General features: G+C 42.5%; 1 protein-coding gene across 1 annotated transcript in view; it reads right to left on the bottom strand.

The window, feature by feature from the left end:
• Positions 1-15,488, bottom strand: part of DCUN1D4 (defective in cullin neddylation 1 domain containing 4) — a gene marked incomplete in the record, with an annotated part of 616,246 nt that overhangs the window by 527,193 nt on the left and 73,565 nt on the right. The window contains 1 exon segment of the mRNA XM_053703976.1: positions 5,256-5,326. Within this exon segment, the coding sequence (XP_053559951.1) occupies positions 5,256-5,326 (71 nt within the window).

Raw genomic sequence — 15,488 nt, forward strand, 5'->3', positions numbered from 1 at the left:
CCTAAATGCTTTTGGCGCCAAAAATGACGCCACATCCGGAACGCCGACATTTTTGGCGCAAAATAACGTCAAAAAATGACGCAACTTCCGGCGACACGTATGACGCCGGAAACGGAAAATAATTTTTGCGCCAAAAAAGTCTGCGCCAAGAATGACGCAATAAAATGAAGCATTTTCAGCCCCCGCGAGCCTAACAGCCCACAGGAAAAAAAGAGTCAAATTTTTGAAGGTAAGAAAAAATGATTAATTCAAATGCATTATCCCAAATATGAAACTGACTGTCTGAAAAATAAGGAAAGTTGAACATTCTGAGTCAAGGCAAATAAATGTTTGAATACATATATTTAGAACTTTATAAACAAAGTGCCCAACCATAGCTTAGAGTGTCACAGAAAATAAGATTTACTTACCCCAGGACACTCATCTACATGTTGTAGAAAGCCAAACCAGTACTGAAACGAGAATCAGCAGAGGTAATGGTATATATAAGAGTATATCGTCGATCTGAAAAGGGAGGTAAGAGATGAATCTCTACGACCGATAACAGAGAACCTATGAAATAGACCCCGTAGAAGGAGATCACTGCATTCAAATAGGCAATACTCTCCTCACATCCCTCTGACATTCACTGCACGCTGAGAGGAAAACCGGGCTCCAACTTGCTGCGGAGCGCATATCAACGTAGAATCTAGCACAAACTTACTTCACCACCTCCATCGGAGGCAAAGTTTGTAAAACTGAATTGTGGGTGTGGTGAGGGGTGTATTTATAGGCATTTTAAGGTTTGGGAAACTTTGCCCCTCCTGGTAGGAATGTATATCCCATACGTCACTAGCTCATGGACTCTTGCTAATTACATGAAAGAAAGTCTTTTACACAGTGTAACAAACACACACCAGCTTCTGTAGCTGTATATCTCTCTCTCAAGGCCTAAGTGAGGCTGCTATTTAAACCCTCACAACTTCTAATTAGCCACACCTGTGATTAGCTGCTGGACAGCTTCCCAGCTGTCTGGGATAATCAAATACACACTCTTTCTCCCTGGGGTTTTAACTGAAAGGAGAAATAGCATGTACAATGCTTGGTCTTAAATATCTTCCATTTATAACCAGGCCTTGCTTTCTGTCACATATCCTCCCCCCCAGCTCACACCCAGTGGGTTGAGCGACCATGGACATCAATGAATGTACCCGAGACACACCATCAGCATTGCCCTGCAAAAGACCAGCCCTGTGCTCAACAGTAAAATTGAAGGGTTGCAAGCTAAGAAACCACCTAGTAACCCTTGAATCTGTTTCCTTATTCTGACTCATCCATGTGAGAGGAGCATGATCTGTTATTAATTTAAATTTTCTTCCCAACAGATAGTACCTAAGAGTCTCTAAAGCCCACTTAATGGCAAGGCATTCTATCTCCACTATAGAATAGTTCTTTTCCTGTGGAATAAGTTTTCTGCTTAGGAAAAGGACAGGATGCTCTTCTCCCTGACACTCCTGCGAGAGAACTGCTCCTAAACCAACATCAGAGGCATCTGTCTGTACAATAAAATCTTTATCGAAATTGGGGGCTACCAAAACTGGATGGGCACAAAGGGCATCTTTCAAATGCTTAAAAGCTTGTTCTGCTTCTGGGGACCATTTTATCATAATTGGGGCCCTTGCTTTTGAGAGATCTGTCAAGGGTGCCGCAATTGTAGCGAAATTCGGGATAAACCTTCTATAATAACTAGTTATCCCAATAAATGCTCTTACTTGTTTTTTAGTTAGAGGCTGTGGCCAGTTCTGTATGGCCTCTACTTTTGTTGTCTGAGGTTTAACTAATCCTCTACCAATAGTATAACCCAAGTACTTAGCTTCCTGTAAACCAACGGTACATTTTGCAGGATTGGCAGTTAACCCAGTGGACCGTATTGCATCAAGTACTGCTTGAACTTTTGGAAGATGGGATTCCCAATCTGTACTATAAATTATAACATCATCCAAATATGCTGCCGCATAACGAACATGGGGTTTCAGAATTCTATCCATCATCCTCTGGAATGTTGCCGGGGCCCCATGTAAACCAAATGGCAACACCGTATACTGAAATAAGCCCTCTGGGGTTGAAAAAGCTGTCTTTTCCTTTGCTTGACTAGTGAGAGGCACCTGCCAATACCCTTTTGCTAAATCAATTGTAGTGAGATAACGTGCTTTTCCTAGCCTTTCTATCAACTCATCTACCCTAGGCATTGGGTAGGTGTCAAATTTGGAAACACAATTAAGCTTACGAAAGTCATTACAGAACCTTAATGAACCATCCAGCTTTGGAACAAGCACGATTGGACTGTTCCACTCACTTTGTGATTCCTCAATTACCCCAAGCTTTAACATTTTTTCTACCTCCAGTTTAATAGCCTTTCTACGAGCCTCAGGGACCCTATAGGGTTTAAGGCAGACCTTCTTCCCTGGTTCTGTTATTATGTCATGCTTAATAACATTAGTTTTTCCCGGTACCACAGAAAATACCTCTTTGTTCATTCTAATAAAATCCTTGACCTCTCTCTTCTGATGTACAGATAGGGTTTCCGATATATTTACCTCTGGTTCAGTGACAGGGAGTTCTGTAGGTTTTACCAGATTTATATGATATATTTGCTCAGGTTTCCTTCTCCCTGGCTGACTTACTTTGCAATTAACATCATTTATAACCCTGATATTATTTCTTGCCTCTACCAATGTTGGGTCCTCCCATTGGGCTTTTTTAAAATTACCAGGGCCACCAACCAGATCTATCAAATCATCAATATTTTCCAAGCTAGTACTTGGTACTAAAGATTTAGCCACTAGTGTGACCATACTTCCTGAATCAAGCAAAGCCCTAGACACTTTACCATTAACCGTCACAGTACACCAATGGGAATCATTATTAACAGAGCTGTTGCTATTAGACAATAGTGAATGTGCAACATTACAGTCCATAAATTCATCTTTATCACAGTCTCTAGCAATATGCCCAACCTCATTACATTTAAAACATCTTACAGGTTGGTTATATTTAAATGTTTCCTTAATTCCTGGGGAAATGTCTCTGGTGTTTTGACTATACACCTGCTGCTCTCTTATCCCCTTTATCCCCTGAACAGTCTTACCAGTTCTTGTAGAGCTCTGGGACTTGGGATTGTGGGGCTGATCCATTGAAGATTGTTGCAAAACTTCTCCAGAAGCTATAAATCTTTCGACCAATACAATCAACTGATCCGCTGTTTGAGGATCACCTTGATTAACCCACCGCCGTAGGGAAGCAGGTAATCCACGCTGAAACCGGTCCATCACCAGTAGTTCCACTATTTTGGTAGCTGAATTAACCTCTGGTTGCAGCCACTTCCTGGCAAGGTGTATAAGGTCGAACATCTGGGATCTTGCAGCATTATGAGATGAAAACATCCAGGAATGGAATCTTTGTGCACGGACTGCCGAAGTCACCCCCAGGCGTGCAAGGATTTCTGCTTTCAATTTCTCATAGTCACTGGCTTGTGCTGGCTCTAAATCAAAGTAGGCCTTCTGAGGTTCACCACTAAGAAATGGCGCAAGTATACTCGCCCACTCAACTGTCGGCCATTTTTCTCTTTCTGCTGTGCGTTCAAATGCCAAAAGATACGCCTCAACATCATCAGCTGCTGTCATTTTTTGAAGATAATGACTAGCCCTTATTACTCTGGAACCTTGGCTGCCACCAACATATTCAGAGTTCAATCTTTCTGATATGGCTTGAACCTCTCGTTGCAGAGTCTGTGTAGCACTTTGCTGCTCCTCCCGGGTCTTCCTGAATGTCTCAGCTTGCACAGCAGCCATCTGTTGTATCAACAATTCAGTGTTCTCCTTCTGTGATTTAGCCAGCAGCATAGCACTCTCTGACTGGGCCAAGACCAACTGTTGCAGTGCTGCACTATTTTCAGCAGCTTTTCTGTTAGTCTCTTGCTGTATAGCATTAGAATGGATCAAAGCTTTAATGACCTCCTCCATGTTGCTTGCAGATTATTATGCCCACAGATTTACAACGTGGTTGCCCGTATTCTCCACCAAGTGTGACAGGAACCACTTTTAACCACGGTCTTCTAGGGCACAAATGCAGCACAGGACAGTCACTGTAGTTCAAAAGGCTTTATTTTTCACAGCAATAACAAACAGGCAGTTCATTTTCAACAGAGGGAAATCCTTCCTCTGCAGCAAAGATAAATGCTTTTAAATGTGTCCCAGCACTTCACAGCATTCCACAAGTGCTTTGTAAAAATAATGTCCTTTTACAGTTAACAGGAACAAAAGTCTTTTACACAGTGTAACAAACACACACCAGCTTCTGTAGCTGTATATCTCTCTCTCAAGGCCTAAGTGAGGCTGCTATTTAAACCCTCACAACTTCTAATTAGCCACACCTGTGATTAGCTGCTGGACAGCTTCCCAGCTGTCTGGGATAATCAAATACACACTCTTTCTCCCTGGGGTTTTAACTGAAAGGAGAAATAGCATGTACAATGCTTGGTCTTAAATATCTTCCATTTATAACCAGGCCTTGCTTTCTGTCACAATACTTAAAACATATTCTGCTATGTGCATAACATAGGAATGTAAAATATATACAGTAAATATTTATCAAAAAGGCTCAGGAAACCCCAACATTTTCTTTCATTATATGGATAGAACATACAATTTTAAACAACTTTCCAATTTACTTCATTATTTTGGTATCCTTTGCTGAAGGAACAGCATTGCACTACTGGCAGCTATCTGAACACAACTAGTTAGCCAATCACAAAAGACAAATGTGTGCAGGCACCAATCAACAGCTAGCTCCCATTAGTGTAGGATATGTGTGTATTCATTTATAATAAGGGATACCAAGAGAAGAAGCACATTTGAAAACAGAAGTGAATTTCAAAGTGCCTGAAAATGACATGCTCTATCTGAATAATGCAAGTTTAAGTTTAACTTTCCTATCCATTTAAATATGAATATTGCATAAATGTCTTTTTTCATGTTTCATCTACTTTACAGCAAAGGGCTCTAATGCAATGAATGTATGTGCGTGTATATATATATATATATATATATATATATATATATATATGTGCGCGTATATATATATATGTGTGTGTGTGTGTGTAAGTGTAAAATAAATATATATATATATATATATATATATATATATATATATATATATATATATATATCTGTGTGTGTTCATATGTATCTGTCAAAACACCAACATCACAAACATACCAGTCTGTTGAGGGTATGGTAAATCTTGTGAATATTTGCCAAGGTTGAAAGATGAGAGTTCAGTTGAAAATCTGTGAAAATACAGAAAAAAAGGAGATGAGATTAGAAAAGATTTTCATGTCTCAAAATAAGTAAAAAGCTCAACAGTGCACAGGCAAACTATCTTTAAAAGGAAATTAACCCCATTTTTTTCTTTAATAATTCAGATAGAGCATACATTTTAAAAAAAAACATAATTTATGCTTACCTGATAAATTCCTTTCTCCTGTAGTGTAGTCAGTCCACAGGTCATCCATTACTTATGGGATATTAACTCCTCCCTAACAGGAAGTGCAAGAGGATCACCCAAGCAGAGCTGCTATATAGCTCCTCCCCTCTACGTCATACCCAGTCATTCGACCAAAACCAAACGAGAAAGGAGAAACTATAGGGTGCAGTGGTGACTGGAGTTTAATTTAAAATTTAGACCTGCCATAAAAAACAGGGCGGGCCGTGGACTGACTACACTACAGGAGAAAGGAATTTATCAGGTAAGCATAAATTATGTTTTCTCCTGTTAAGTGTAGTCAGTCCACGGGTCATCCATTACTTATGGGATACCAATACCAAAGCTAAAAGTACACGGATGACGGGAGGGACAGGCAGGATCTTTACATGGAAGGAACCACTGCCTGAAGAACCTTTCTCCCCAAAACAGCCTCAGAAGAAGCAAAAGTGTCAAATTTGTAAAATTTGGAAAAGGTATGAAGAGAAGACCAAGTTGCAGCCTTGCAAATCTGTTCAACAGAGGCCTCATTCTTAAAGGCCCACGTGGAAGCCACAGCTCTCGTAGAATGAGCTGTAATTCTTTCAGGAGGCTGCTGTCCAGCAGTCTCATAGGCTAAACGTATTATGCTACGAAGCCAGAAAGAGAGAGAGGTAGCAGATGCTTTTTGACCTCTCCTCTGTCCAGAATAAACGACAAACAGGGAAGAAGTTTGGCGAAAATCTTTAGTTGCCTGTAAATAAAATTTCAGGGCACGGACTACGTCTAGATTGTGCAGAAGTCGTTCCTTCTTTGAAGAAGGGTTAGGGCACAATGATGGAACAACAATCTCTTGATTGATATTCTTGTTAGTGACTACCTTAGGTAAGAACCCAGGTTTAGTACGCAGAACTACCTTGTCTGAATGAAAAATCAGATAAGGAGAATCATAATGTAAGGCCGATAATAACTCAGAGACTCTTCGAGCCGAGGAAATAGCCATTAAAAACAGAACTTTCCAAGATAACAGCTTGATATCAATGGAATGAAGGGGTTCAAACGGAACACCCTGTAAAACGTTAAGAACTAAGTTTAAGCTCCACGGTGGAGCAACAGTCTTAAACACAGGCTTAATCCTGGCCAAAGCCTGACAAAAAGCCTGAACGTCTGGAACTTCTGACAGACGTTTGTGTAAAAGGATGGACAGAGCTGAAATCTGTCCCTTTAAAGAACTTGCAGATAAACCCTTTTCTAAACCTTCTTGTAGAAAAGACAATATCCTAGGAATCCTAACCTTACTCCATGAGTAACTCTTGGATTCGCACCAGTGTAAATATTTACGCCATATCTTATGGTAAATTTTCCTGGTAACAGGTTTCCTAGCCTGTATTAAGGTATCAATTACTGACTCCGAAAATCCACGCTTTGATAGAATCAAGCGTTCAATCTCCATGCAGTCAGCTTCAGAGAAATTAGATTTTGATGTTTGAAAGGACCCTGAATTAGAAGGTCCTGTCTCAGAGGCAGAGACCAAGGTGGACAGGATGACATGTCCACTAGATCTGCATACCAGGTCCTGCGTGGCCACGCAGGCGCTATTAGAATCACCGATGCTTTCTCCTGTTTGATCCTGGCAATCAATCGAGGAAGCATCGGGAAGGGTGGAAACACATAAGCCATCTTGAAGGTCCAAGGTGCTGTCAGAGCATCAATCAGGACCGCTCCCGGGTCCCTGGACCTGGACCCGTAACAAGGAAGCTTGGCGTTCTGGCGAGACGCCATGAGATCCATATCTGGTTTGCCCCAACGCCGAAGTATTTGGGCAAAGACCTCCGGATGAAGTTCCCACTCCCCCGGATGAAAAGTCTGGCGGCTTAGGAAATCCGCCTCCCAGTTCTCCACGCCTGGGATGTGGATCGCTGATAGGTGGCAAGAGTGAGACTCTGCCCAGAGAATTATCTTTGAGACTTCCATCATCGCTAGGGAACTCCTTGTCCCTCCTTGATGGTTGATGTAAGCCACAGTCTGATGTTGTCCGACTGAAACCTGATGAACCTCAGAGTTGCTAGCTGAGGCCAAGCTAGAAGGGCATTGAAAACTGCTCTTAATTCCAGAATGTTTATTGGAAGGAGTCTCTCCTCCTGAGTCCATGATCCCTGAGTCTTCAGGGAATTCCAGACAGCGCCCCAACCTAGCAGGCTGGCGTCTGTTGTTACAATCGTCCAATCTGGTCTGCTGAAGGGCATCCCCTTGGACAGATGTGGCCGAGAGAGCCACCATAGAAGAGAATTTCTGGTCTCTTGATCCAGATTCAGCATAGGGGACAAATCTGAGTAATCCCCATTCCACTGACTTAGCATGCACAGTTGCAGTGGTCTGAGATGCAGGCGTGCAAAGGGAACTATGTCCATTGCCGCTACCATTAAACCGATTACCTCCATGCATTGAGCCACTGACGGGTGTGGAATGGAATGAAGGACACGGCAAGCATTTAGGAGTTTTGTTAACCTGTCCTCTGTCAGGTAAATTTTCATTTCTGCCGAATCTATAAGAGTCCCTAAGAAAGGAACTCTTGTGAGTGGCAATAGAGAACTCTTTTCTTCGTTCACCTTCCACCCATGTGACCTTAGAAATGCCATTACTAACTCTGTATGATACTTGGCAGCTTGGAAACTTGACGCTTGTATCAGAATGTCGTCTAGGTACGGAGCTACCGATATTCCTCGCGGTCTTAGTACCGCCAGGAGAGAACCCAGAACCTTTGTGAAGATTCTTGGAGCAGTAGCCAACCCGAAGGGAAGAGCTACAAACTGGTAATGTCTGTCTAGGAAGGCAAACCTTAGGTACCGGTAATGATCCTTGTGAATCGGTATGTGAAGGTACGCATCCTTTAGATCCACTGTGGTCATGTACTGACCCTTTTGGATCATGGGTAAGATGATGTAAGTTTCCATTTTGAACGATGGAACTCTTAGGAATTTGTTTAGGATCTTTAAATCCAAGATTGGTCTGAAGGTTCCTTCTTTCTTGGGAACCACAAACAGATTTGAGTAAAACCCTTGTCCGTGTTCCGACCGCGGAACCGGGTGGATCACTCCCATTAGCAAAAGATCTTGTACACAGCGTAGAAACGCCTCTTTCTTTGTCTGGTTTGCTGACAACCTTGAAAGATGAAATCTCCCTTTTGGAGGAGAAGCTTTGAAGTCCAGAAGATATCCCTGAGATATGATCTCTAACGCCCAGGGATCCTGGACATCTCTTGCCCAAGCCTGGGCGAAGAGAGAAAGTCTGCCCCCTACTAGATCCGTTTCCGGATTGGGGGCCCTCACTTCATGCTGTCTTAGGGGCAGCAGCAGGTTTTCTGGCCTGCTTGCCCTTGTTCCAGGTCTGGTTAGGTTTCCAGCCCTGTCTGTAACGAGCAACAGTTCCTTCCTGTTTTGGAGCGGAGGAAGTTGATGCTGCTCCTGCCTTGAAGTTACGAAAGGCACGAAAATTAGACTGTTTAGCCCTTGGTTTGGCTCTGTCTTGAGGCAGGGCATGGCCCTTACCTCCAGTAATGTCAGCGATAATTTCTTTCAAACCGGGCCCAAATAATGTCTGCCCTTTGGAAGGTATGTTAAGCAATTTAGATTTAGAAGTCACATCGGCTGACCAGGATTTTGGCCACAGCGCTCTGCGCGCCTGAATGGCGAATCCGGAATTCTTAGCCGTAAGCTTAGTTAAATGTACTACGGCATCAGAAATAAATGAATTAGCTAGCTTAAGGACTCTAAGCTTGTCTATAATTTCATCCAATGGAACTGAGCTAATGGTCTCTTCTAGGGACTCAAACCAGAATGCCGCCGCAGCCGTGACAGGCGCAATGCATGCGAGGAGTTGTAATATAAAACCTTGTTGAGTAAACATTTTCTTAAGGTAACCCTCTAACTTTTTATCCATTGGATCTGAAAAGGCACAGCTATCCTCCACCGGGATAGTGGTACGCTTAGCCAGAGTAGAAACTGCTCCTTCCACCTTAGGGACCGTCTGCCATAAGTCCCGTGTGGTGGCGTCTATTGGAAACATTTTTCTAAATATAGGAGGGGGGAAAAGGGCACACACCCGGCCTATCCCACTCCTTGGTAATAATCTTTGTAAGCCTCTTAGGTATAGGAAAAACGTCAGTACATGCCGGTACCGCATAGTATCTATCCAGCCTACATAATTTCTCTGGGATTGCAACCGTGTTACAATCATTCAGAGCCGCTAATACCTCCCCTAATAATACACGGAGGTTCTCAAGCTTAAATTTAAAATTTGAAATGTCTGAGTCCAGTTTATTTGGATCAGATCCGTCACCCACAGAATGAAGCTCTCCGTCTTCATGTTCTGCCAATTGTGACGCAGTATCAGACATGGCTCTAACATTATCAGCGTACTCTGTTCTCACCCCAGAGTGGTCGCGTTTACCTCTAAGTTCTGGCAATTTAGATAAAACTTCAGTCATAACATTAGCCATGTCTTGTAAAGTGATTTGTAATGGCCGACCTGATGTACTTGGCGTCGCAATATCACGCACCTCCTGAGCGGGAGATGCAGGTACTGACACGTGAGGAGAGTTAGTCGGCATAACTTTCCCCTCGTTGTCTGGTGAAATTTTCTTGACATGTACAGATTGGCTTTTATTTAAAGTAGCATCAATGCAATTAGTACACAAATTTCTATTGGGCTCCACATTGGCCTTTGAACATATTGCACAAAGAGATTCCTCTGTGTCAGACATGTTAAAACAAACTAGCAATTAGCCTAGCAAGCTTGGAAAATACTTTTCAAATAAATTTACAAGCAATATAAAAAACGTTACTGTGCCTTTAAGAAGCACACAAAAACTGTCACAGTTGAAATAACAATGAACCGGATTAGTTATAGAAAACAAATTTTCACAGTAAATGCATTAAGTTAGCAAAGGATTGCACCCACTAGCAATGGATGATTAACCCCCTTAATACCAAAAAACGGATAACAATTGAAAATATAAGCGTTTTTATCACAGTCAAAGCACAGTCTCACAGGTCTGCTGTGAGTGATTACCTCCCTCAAAACTAGTTTTGGAGACCCCTGAGCTCTGTAGAGACGTCCTGGATCATGCAAGGAGAAAAAGGCAGACTGTGACTGCGCAATAAAAGCGCCAAAATAGGCCGCTCCCACTCATAATACAACAGTGAGGGAAGCTCAGTAAACTGATTTAATTCAAAACAAACGACAGCCATGTGGAAAATAACGCCCAAAAAATTTTTCACCAAGTACCTCAGATAAATAAACGATTAACATGCCAGTAAACGTTTAAAATATAAATTATGAAATGTTATTAAAAAGCCTGCTGCTAGCCGCTCACACTGCAGATTAGGCTAAAAAGTTATATGTATACAGTATTTTCCCAGTGAAGTGCCATTCCCCAGAAATACTTAAGTGTAAACATACATACATATCAGCCTGATACCAGTTGCTACTACTGCATTTAAGGCTGTACTTACATTACATCGGTATTAGCAGTATTTTCTCAGTCAATTCCATTCCTTAGAAAATAATATACTGCAACATACCTCCTTGCAGGTGAACCTGCCCGCTGTCCCCTGTTCTGAAGTTACCTCGCTCCTCAGAATGGCCGAGAACAGCAAATGGATCTTAGTTACGTCCGCTAAGATCATACACAAACTCAGGTAGATTCTTCTTCTAATGCTGCCTGAGAAAAAACAACACACTCAGGTGCCGTTTAAAATAACAAACTTTTGATTGAAGAAATAAAAACTAAGTTTAACAACCACAGTCCTCTCACACATCCTATCTATTAGTTAGGTGCAAGAGAATGACTGGGTATGACGTAGAGGGGAGGAGCTATATAGCAGCTCTGCTTGGGTGATCCTCTTGCACTTCCTGTTAGGGAGGAGTTAATATCCCATAAGTAATGGATGACCCGTGGACTGACTACACTTAACAGGAGAAAATTGCAGTTTAGTTCTATTATACATTTTGCTTCATTCTCTTAGTATCATTAACTAAAGGAGCAGCAAAGCTCCACCGGGAGCTAACGGAACACATTGGTAAGTCAATGGCAAGAGGCACATATATGCAGCTAACTCCCAGCTCCTGTGCCTATTTAGATATACTTTTCAACAAAGGATACCAAGAGAACTAAGCAAATCAGGTAATAGAAGTAGTAGAAAAAAATGGGGGTTCATGTCCCCCAATCTATAGTGCAAAACAATCATTTGGTAAATGGCTTTTATATTTTATTTATTTACCCATTTCACAGAGCTGGACATTCACTGTCAAAATAGTGAAGATTCATATACAGAAATACGAAAAACTAAAAAAAAAAACACTATAAGAAACATTTAATTGATAAAATATAAAATGTAGGCACTGAAATATCTACATAAATGTAAATGTTTCACTAAGATAAAGAAATATGAAACCCAAAATTTATCTTTCAAGATTCAAATAGAGCATGTGATGATTATAAACAATTTTCTAATTTACTTATATTATCAATTTTCTTTGTATCCTTTGTTGAAAAGCAGGGATGTATGCTTAGGAGTCAAACCATTTCTGGAGTACTATATGGCAGCAGTTTTGCAAGATGGCAGTACTATTTCCTGCCATCGAGTGCTCCAGATGCCTATCTAGGTATCTCTTCAACACAGAATACCATAGGAACGAAGCTAATTTGATAACAACAGTAAATTGGAAAGTTTTTTAAAATAGTATACTCTGTCTGAATCGCAAAAAAACAGAATTTATGTTTACCTGATAAATTACTTTCTCCAACGGTGTGTCCGGTCCACGGCGTCATCCTTACTTGTGGGATATTCTCTTCCCCAACAGGAAATGGCAAAGAGCCCAGCAAAGCTGGTCACATGATCCCTCCTAGGCTCCGCCTACCCCAGTCATTCGACCGACGTTAAGGAGGAATATTTGCATAGGAGAAACCATACGATACCGTGGTGACTGTAGTTAAAGAAAATAAATTATCAGACCTGATTAAAAAACCAGGGCGGGCCGTGGACCGGACACACCGTTGGAGAAAGTAATTTATCAGGTAAACATAAATTCTGTTTTCTCCAACATAGGTGTGTCCGGTCCACGGCATCATCCTTACTTGTGGGAACCAATACCAAAGCTTTAGGACACGGATGATGGGAGGGAGCAAATCAGGTCACCTAGATGGAAGGCACCACGGCTTGCAAAACCTTTCTCCCAAAAATAGCCTCAGAAGAAGCAAAAGTATCAAACTTGTAAAATTTGGTAAAAGTGTGCAGTGAAGACCAAGTCGCTGCCCTACATATCTGATCAACAGAAGCCTCGTTCTTGAAGGCCCATGTGGAAGCCACAGCCCTAGTGGAATGAGCTGTGATTCTTTCGGGAGGCTGCCGTCCGGCAGTCTCGTAAGCCAATCTGATGATGCTTTTAATCCAAAAAGAGAGAGAGGTAGAAGTTGCTTTTTGACCTCTCCTTTTACCGGAATAAACAACAAACAAGGAAGATGTTTGTCTAAAATCCTTTGTAGCGTCTAAATAGAATTTTAGAGCGCGAACAACATCCAAATTGTGCAACAAACGTTCCTTCTTTGAAACTGGTTTCGGGCACAGAGAAGGTACGATAATCTCCTGGTTAATGTTTTTGTTAGAAACAACTTTTGGAAGAAAACCAGGTTTAGTACGTAAAACCACCTTATCTGCATGGAACACCAGATAAGGAGGAGAACACTGCAGAGCAGATAATTCTGAAACTCTTCTAGCAGAAGAAATTGCAACCAAAAACAAAACTTTCCAAGATAATAACTTAATATCAACGGAATGTAAGGGTTCAAACGGAACCCCCTGAAGAACTGAAAGAACTAAGTTGAGACTCCAAGGAGGAGTCAAAGGTTTGTAAACAGGCTTGATTCTAACCAGAGCCTGAACAAAGGCTTGAACATCTGGCACAGCTGCCAGCTTTTTGTGAAGTAACACAGACAAGGCAGAAATCTGTCCCTTCAGGGAACTTGCAGATAATCCTTTTTCCAATCCTTCTTGAAGGAAGGATAGAATCTTAGGAATCTTAACCTTGTCCCAAGGGAATCCTTTAGATTCACACCAACAGATATATTTTTTCCAAATTTTGTGGTAAATCTTTCTAGTTACAGGCTTTCTGGCCTGAACAAGAGTATCGATAACAGAATCTGAGAACCCTCGCTTCGATAAGATCAAGCGTTCAATCTCCAAGCAGTCAGCTGGAGTGAGACCAGATTCGGATGTTCGAACGGACCTTGAACAAGAAGGTCTCGTCTCAAAGGTAGCTTCCATGGTGGAGCCGATGACATATTCACCAGATCTGCAAACCAAGTCCTGCGTGGCCACGCAGGAGCTATCAAGATCACCGACGCCCTCTCCTGATTGATCCTGGCTACCAGCCTGGGGATGAGAGGAAACGGCGGGAATACATAAGCTAGTTTGAAGGTCCAAGGTGCTACTAGTGCATCCACTAGAGCCGCCTTGGGATCCCTGGATCTGGACCCGTAGCAAGGAACTTTGAAGTTCTGACGAGAGGCCATCAGATCCATGTCTGGAATGCCCCACAGTTGAGTGATTTGGACAAAGATTTCCGGATGGAGTTCCCACTCCCCCGGATGCAATGTCTGACGACTCAGAAAATCCGCTTCCCAATTTTCCACTCCTGGGATGTGGATTGCAGACAGGTGGCAGGAGTGAGACTCCGCCCATTGAATGATTTTGGTCACTTCTTCCATCGCCAGGGAACTCCTTGTTCCCCCCTGATGGTTGATGTACGCAACAGTTGTCATGTTGTCTGATTGAAACCGTATGAACTTGGCCCTCGCTAGCTGAGGCCAAGCCTTGAGAGCATTGAATATCGCTCTCAGTTCCAGAATATTTATCGGTAGAAGAGATTCTTCCCGAGACCAAAGACCCTGAGCTTTCAGGGATCCCCAGACCGCGCCCCAGCCCATCAGACTGGCGTCGGTCGTGACAATGACCCACTCTGGTCTGCGGAAGGTCATCCCTTGTGACAGGTTGTCCAGGGACAGCCACCAACGGAGTGAGTCTCTGGTCCTCTGATTTACTTGTATCCTCGGAGACAAGTCTGTATAGTCCCCATTCCACTGACTGAGCATGCACAGTTGTAATGGTCTTAGATGAATGCGCGCAAAAGGAACTATGTCCATTGCCGCTACCATCAAACCTATCACTTCCATGCACTGCGCTATGGAAGGAAGAGGAACGGAATGAAGTATCCGACAAGAGTCTAGAAGTCTTGTTTTTCTGGCCTCTGTCAGAAAAATCCTCATTTCTAAGGAGTCTATTATTGTTCCCAAGAAGGGAACCCTTGTCGACGGAGATAGAGAACTCTTTTCCACGTTCACTTTCCATCCGTGAGATCTGAGAAAGGCCAGGACGATGTCCGTGTGAGCCTTTGCTTGAGGAAGGGACGACGCTTGAATCAGAATGTCGTCCAAGTAAGGTACTACAGCAATGCCCCTTGGTCTTAGCACAGCTAGAAGGGACCCTAGTACCTTTGTGAAAATCCTTGGAGCAGTGGCTAATCCGAAAGGAAGCGCCACGAACTGGTAATGCTTGTCCAGGAATGCGAACCTTAGGAACCGATGATGTTCCTTGTGGATAGGAATATGTAGATACGCATCCTTTAAATCCACCGTGGTCATGAATTGACCTTCCTGGATGGAAGGAAGAATTGTTCGAATGGTTTCCATCTTGAACGATGGAACCTTGAGAAACTTGTTTAAGATCTTGAGATCTAAGATTGGTCTGAACGTTCCCTCTTTTTTCGGAACTATGAACAGATTGGAGTAGAACCCCTTCCCTTGTTCTCCTAATGGAACAGGATGAATCACTCCCATTGTTAACAGGTCTTCTATACAATGTAAGAATGCCTGTCTTTTTATGTGGTCTGAAGACAACTGAGACCTGTGGAACCTCCCCCTTGGGGGAAGC

This window comes from Bombina bombina, chromosome 2 (genome assembly GCF_027579735.1).
Source record: "Bombina bombina isolate aBomBom1 chromosome 2, aBomBom1.pri, whole genome shotgun sequence".
Classification (NCBI taxonomy): Eukaryota; Metazoa; Chordata; class Amphibia; order Anura; family Bombinatoridae; genus Bombina; species Bombina bombina.